The sequence below is a fragment of the Carlito syrichta genome, unplaced genomic scaffold (assembly GCF_000164805.1).
Source record: "Carlito syrichta isolate Samal-C Ts95f unplaced genomic scaffold, Tarsius_syrichta-2.0.1 Scaffold314626, whole genome shotgun sequence".
In the NCBI taxonomy this organism is placed as follows: domain Eukaryota; kingdom Metazoa; phylum Chordata; class Mammalia; order Primates; family Tarsiidae; genus Carlito; species Carlito syrichta.
In genome coordinates, this window is record NW_007258722.1 from 108,278 (window position 1) to 115,009 (window position 6,732).

Here is a 6,732-nt window from a genome sequence, read left to right on the forward strand (position 1 = left end):
AGAAATGAGAGTGCATAGGTGGGGTCTCCATGGGAAATAGCAAGCACACAAACTAGCTAATTAAAGGAGAGTTTAGCCAAGGGTCTACTGCAGGGTGAACAGAGAGTAGGGGAACCACAGGAAAAGTGGGGGAGTTGGTACTGGGGTGGCAGGGTGGGAAATGCAGGAGCACCTTCCAGGCCAGGCCTCAAGGGAGCCAGCCCCTGATGGGAACTGGGTCCAGGGACACTGCTGGTCCTTAGTGACAGCCTGGGATCTCCCTCTCCTGCCTCCCTCGACTCTCCTGCTGGAGAAACAGACCAACATGATGTATATATGCATGTATCTCATCAAGAGAGAAAGGGAGGAGGGAGGGAGGATGGGAAAGAGAGAGGGAAGGGGAAAGGGAAGGAGGGCGGTTTTATTAGGAATTGACTCACACAATTGTGGAGGTTTGGTGGGTTCAAAATCTGATGGGAGAGGCCGACAGACTGGAGGCTTGAGAAAGAAACAGAATCTAAATCTCAAGGCCACCTGCTGCAGGATGCCCCCTTGCTCAGGGATGGTCTTTTGTTCCAGTCACGCCTTCCACTGACAGAGGAGACCCACCACGTTCCAGAGGGCAATCTGCCCCTATAAAGTCCACTGATTCGGATGATCATCTCATCCAAAAACATCCTCACAGAAACATGCAGAATAATGCTTGACCAAATATCTGGGCACCACGGCCCCACCAATCTGACATACAATTTTGTGTGTGGCACCAAAAGAAGCCAGAATGCAAGGGAGGTTGGGATGCACCCCGCCCGGGTCCACCTCCCTGGCATGGGGCAGGGAGGAGGAACACGAGAAGGGGGCTGGAGAAGCCTGCTTCAAGAAGAATGAGGCACCAAGTCAGAGCTCGCATCCGCCAGCTCTGCCATCTGCCCTCATTCAGGGTTTTGTTTGCCCTTTCCACGAGTGTTACATTATTAATTGGTTGTTATCTTTACATTTCAGGAGACTTCACATACACAAAAAAAATCTGTATTTCTACTTCTCTAGGAAAAGAAATCTAGCAATATGAGACCCTCACCATCACTTGGCAACAAATGTATAGAACTGAGTAGTTTGTGGGGGAAACTTAAGTTAGAGCATGAATTCTCTCCCTGGCCGCAGTCTCCAGCACTCCTTAACGCATGACACAGGCTCTCATCTTTCAACTCTGTCACCTTCTTGGCCTGTGAAGGTAACTGAATCTGCCTCCTGCACCACATGATGGGAATGTCCATTTCAGCATCAGTGGCCACTGACCTAATGATTCAGAAACCTAGAGCAGTGGCACAGCCCAATAAAACTTTCTGTAATGATGGAAATCATCTATGTCTGCCTCGCCTAACACAATGGTCACTTACTATGTGTGAACAGCTGTGGTGTGGTTAGTCTGAATGAAGATTTGCTGTAAGTATAAAGCACACACCAGATGTCAAAAATGTAGTATGAAAAAATGAATGCAAAATATCCCATTCATAATTTTTATATTATTTACATGTTGAAAAGATATTTTGGATATATTAGATTGGATGAAATGTTTTAGTAAAATCAGTTTCAGTTTCTTCTGTGGCTACTAGCAAAGTTTAAGTGACGTCTACGGCTCATATGGGTGACTCCCATTCTGTCCCTGCTAGACAGCACTGTTGTATGGTCAGGCTTTCTGCGTCCCCTGGACAGTGGAATGTTCCATACCCACAGCCTGAAGGGTTCGATAACTCCAGTACTCCATGGACCTCTGCTTCCCATCCTGGACCAAGCTCCCCAGTCAGATCTGAAGGCTCACCGCTTCCGCTTCTTCCTCTTCCTCTTCTGTCTTATGGCTCTGAATCCTCCACCCACAAATTCCCCTCAACAAAGTGATTCTATTTTTGGTGATTCAGAAGCCCCCTCCGGATGCTGTGGGCCTTGAGGTCAAGCCTGCCTTACATAGACAGAGGTGACTGCCTACGTGTGTTGAGAAAAGCCAAAAATATCTTGTGCTCTTGCCCTCCTTGAGCCCCCAGCCTCTCAAATCTGATGCACCTAGCTGCAGCCTTCTGGAGATGACCTGCATGGTCCTATCAGCTCCCTGGTGCCAGTGCAGAGACTGGGAAACGCTGGCAAGTGTCTTCTAGGACTGTTCCCTTCTGGCCAGCAGAGGGTCCTGAAGTCCCTGCGTGGTGGGATCCAGGCTAGAGTGGCCTTGTGGGCATCACAGAGGCCTGGACAATCAAGACTGAGCAGCCTCAAGCTTACTTAGGCAGACCTGTCAGCCCAGGTAGGAGGGAGCGGGGCATGCACATTTATCTGTTGCTTACTGAACACTCTCCATGAATTATTTCATTGAGTCCTCAAACCCCATAGGAAGTAGGTGCCATATCCCTTCATTATAGCAAAAGATGCACAACTACAGAGAGGGACTGCATCTTGCCCAAGGACACACAGCACAGTAAGTGGCCTTGCTGTTATCTGAGTTCAGATCTGCAGCCTTTAGCCCAGATGCTGCTGTTTTGAGAACCTTCTAGAGAACTAGACAGTAGGCCCGACTGAAGCCTTCTCAAGTTGTCTGTGGACGTCCTCATGCTGGCTGTGGCCACAGTCCTGTTAAGATAGTAGTCTTGGCTGGACGTGGTGGCTCAAGCCTGTAATCCCAGCACTTTGGGAGGCCAAGGCGAGAGGATTGCCTGAGACCAGGGGTTCGAGACCAGCCTGGGCAACTTGGCGAACCCTCATCTCTACAATAAATGAATTTTAAAATATTAGCCAGGTGTGGTGGTTCATGCCTGTAGTTCCAGTTACTTGGAAGGCTGAGGCAGAAAGATTGCCCGAGTCCAGCAGGTCGAGGCTGTAGTGGCCATGAGTGTGCCACTGCATTCCAGCCTGGGCAACAGAGTGGGACTCCAACTCAAAAAAAAAAAAAAAAGAGAGTAGTATTTCATTTTTTTTAAATGCTGGCTCTAAACAAGCACTAGCATCTTTGGACAAAGTGGAATCTGGTAATGTGGGACATCACTATCAAGGGAGCTTTGGGTCTGGGCTGGAGCTAAGTAACAGCTGCCCCTTCGAGAGGGTGTGGCCTCTGCAGCGTGCCACTGTTCACATCAGATCTGCTTTGCTCCTGACCTTTGCGGCCAGCCTCTGGGGGCACACGAGTTTGCTCCTCCAGGTCTGCTTCATGTGCTTAGATCCTTGGTGACCTGGCCTGGCTTCCTGGAGGGGCTCATGGTCTGGGAAGAGAGCTTGGCCCCCTGAGGGTTCTGGCCACAGGTGGCTCATTCAATTGCAGTGTGACTATGAGAATGCCACTTCCCGTCTTGGGCCACAGGACACTCCCCTTCAGGTCTGAGCCAGTGGCCCAGGCAACAACATGTCTTTATAAGGGAAAATGATGGACAGTCTGGAGTACCACCTCGCAGTGCCCCCTACTGGTCCATCCCGCAGGATGAGGGACTGGGGGGCTCAGGAGGGGTCTCCTGGGGGAGGAAGGCCTGCTGGCAGGGATGGGGTGCAGAGATACTGGGGCAGATGTGTCTGTGTTCCAGGTAGACAGTGGCTTTCAGAACAGCCTGGAAAGAGCCCAGGAGAGGGTGTGTACAGAGAATCTGCATGTATTGAGTACCTACTATGTGCATACTGGATGCACTACAAAGTAATCATGGGGTCTGTGAACGATCCTCTCCAAATGCATATAGTCCAGTGGCTAACACATCAACTCGGGTTGGACTTCTGGGCAGAAACCATGACTTTACCATTAATAGCTGAGTGGCGAACATTTGTATACCTAACCCTGAACTGTATCCCACATCTTTAAAATAAAATAAAATAAAAGAGGAAAAAAATAGTTGAGTGGCTTGGTTAGTAATTTAGATCTCTGGGACTCAGTTTTCTGACCTGAAGAATGGAGATAACGTCCCTCCCTACCCCAAAGGGATGTTGAAGGTAAGTGCTTGGTGAATTTGACCAGACACTGTTTAGAAGAGCATCTGATACACAGTAAGTGCTCAATAAATGTTAACTGTTATTCTCATTAATCTTTTTTTTTTGAGTCAAGATCTCACTCTGTTGTCCAATGCAGTGGCATGATCACAACTCACCACAGCCTCAACCTCCTGGACTCAAGCGATCCTTCTGTCTCAGCCTCCTAAGTAGCTGGGACTATAGGTGTGCACCACCACACTTGGCTAATTTTTTAATTTTTGGTAGAGATGAGGGTTCACTATGGATGCTCAGGCTGGTCTTGAACTCCTGGCCTCAAGCTATCCTCCCAGCTAGTCCTCACAAAGTGCTGGGATTACAGGCGTGACCCACCAAGCCCAGCTCCCGTTCATCTTTTTTTTAAGAGGAAGAAACTGAGATTGAGAAGGATGAGGTCACCTGACCAAGGTCACACAACTAAGGAGAGGCAGAGCTGGCATTTGAAGCCGTGCCCAAGTCAGGTTAAAGACAGGAAGAAAGCTGGAGAGGGAGACCAGAGACATTGCTCCTTGGTCTTCAGAGGTCCAGTTGTCTCCTGTGGGTTCCTGCCTGATAAGAGTCAGGGATCGGACTCCCCTTGGGACACATAAACATGGAGAGGGAGGAAGAGGGGAGAGAAGAGTTCAAGTCTGGCACTGTCATTAAAAAGCTGTAAGTTTTTTCTGAGCCTCAGTTTCCTGCTCTGTAAAATGGGGCTAATTCTTCTTTATGCTACCGGGATTAGATCTGTTGCTTGGAAAAGGCTCTCTTTCTCTCCTCCCACACCTTCTACCCACTCCTGCCCACGGGGAGAGGAGAGGATGAGGCAGCTGGCCCCACCCTCTGGGAGGTGGGCCCCAAGTAGGGCGGAACAAGGCAACCAGGAGGGCTTCATTAAAGTGTGGAAAAGCAGAAGTGATAGGGTTTCCCAAGTCCCAGCAATTCCCCCACTTCCTCTCCACCTGCCACGGCTGCCAGAGACGGCTGCCAGAGACGGCTGCCATTGAGGGAGCATGAGGGGTCTCCGTGGAGCACCTGAGAACCTTGCTGGGACCAGGTAGGTCTGGGGACTTTGGACACTGAGACACAGGCGAGGAAATAGTCAGCAGTCAGGTATGATGGGCCTGAGCCCATTTCTTAAGCTCTGCCATGGCCGGGTGACCCTTAGGTAAATCCATGCCCCTCTGAACCTCCATTTTTCCATCTGTGAAATGGGAGTGATAATAATGTCTGTGGGACTGTTGCCAGACCTGAATGAGAAATCACATGCTTGGGACTTGGCATGTGCTTGGCTGAAAGTAAGCACCCAACAAGCTGCAGCTGATTTCCTTGTCAGTTACACCCAGCCCAGGACTTGTCACCCAGCAGGCCTTGGTACTAGCTTCCAATCCTTAAAATGATGTTTATTGTTAGCTATGATTCCAAAAGCTACTGTGCTCCAAATACTAATTATATAGGAGGGGGGTTGTTTAGTCCCAAATTCAAGAGTCTCCAGGACTGGAAAGGGGATGCGCCCGTGAGGCCATCTGGGGCCATACATCCATGATGGGTGAGCACAGTCTGCAGGGGGGCTCCCCTGTCAAAGTGGGTAGTGGATACTCAGACCCAGCCGCCTGCTGCAAAGGTGGGAACTCTAACCCAGATCTTCTTTTCCCAGAAAAGCTGGAAATTCAGATCTTAATGTGAAACTTCCTTATTTCCAAAAGGGGGCAGGATGCGCGCACACACACACACACACACACACACACACACACACACTCTCTCTCTCTCTCTCTCTCTCTCTCTCTCTCTCTCACACACACACACACACACACACACACACACACACACAGTCAAAATAAGGTGTATCTTCACACTGGATTCAGCCCTCAGGGTCCCAGGATTGTGACCTCCATTCTAGTCCCACAGACCTCACTGAGTCCCAGCTTCCCACTGTGTTCCAGTACTTCCAACTCCCCATTTCCTGAAAGTGCTGGTCAGAGCACAGAGCCTTTGTGCATGCTGTTCCTTCTGTCGGGGGTGCCCAACCTCTCTTCCACCTAAAAGCTGATACTTGTCCTTCCATCTCCAGCTGGAATGTCACCTTTCCTCTTCCAAGAAGGCTTCCAGACTCTCCCAAGTAAAATGTAGTCACTCTCCCCCTACCTCACCCGAGTCCAGGCCCAGGTGTCCCCTTCTGAGGGTTCTTTTTAATGAACTTAAAGTGTAATGACCTATTTAAGTCTCCTCAATTAGGCTGTGAACTCCTCCAGTATATGAACCATGACTTAATTTTCTTGGCATTCACAAGCCTGGCACAGAAGAGAATCCAGTGAACATTGTCATCCTCATTAGCATAATCATACAATCAGCATGATAATAAGTAGACCAATTTTATAGGGTTCTTCTTCCGTGTCAGATCCTGTGTAAAGTGCTTTAACACATTCTTTCATTTTATTATCACAAAAACCCTGTGACAAAGATATTTGTTGTTTATTTTGCAAGTGACATTCATCTCATACTGCCTTAAGAAAAATGGACATTTTTGAGCTTGTGGTCCTGTATAGATCTGGGCTTCAGGCATAACTGGATCCAGGGACTCAAGCAATACCATTGGAACTCTCTATCCCTGTTTTTGAGCTCTGCCTTCTTGTGTTGCCTTCCCCCTAGGCAGATGCACTCCGTGGTGGTCCCCAAGGCTCCAGGCAGCCCTCCCACAGCTCAGCTCTTCAGATGACAAAAACCAACTCTTAGCTGGGTTCGGTGGCTCAGCCTGTAATCCCGCGCCTTTGGGAGGCTGAGGTGAGT

The 6,732-nt window shown here is 49.2% G+C and overlaps 1 protein-coding gene across 1 annotated transcript in view; it reads left to right on the forward strand.

The window, feature by feature from the left end:
• Nucleotides 1–4,958: 4,958 nt before the first annotated feature.
• OCSTAMP (osteoclast stimulatory transmembrane protein) overlaps nucleotides 4,959–6,732 on the forward strand; it is a gene marked incomplete at its 3' end in the record, with an annotated part of 10,387 nt that continues 8,613 nt past the window's right edge. Inside the window, exon 1 of the mRNA XM_008071693.2 lies at nucleotides 4,959–5,002. Within this exon, the coding sequence (XP_008069884.2) occupies nucleotides 4,959–5,002 (44 nt within the window). The remainder of the gene's footprint in view (nucleotides 5,003–6,732) is intronic.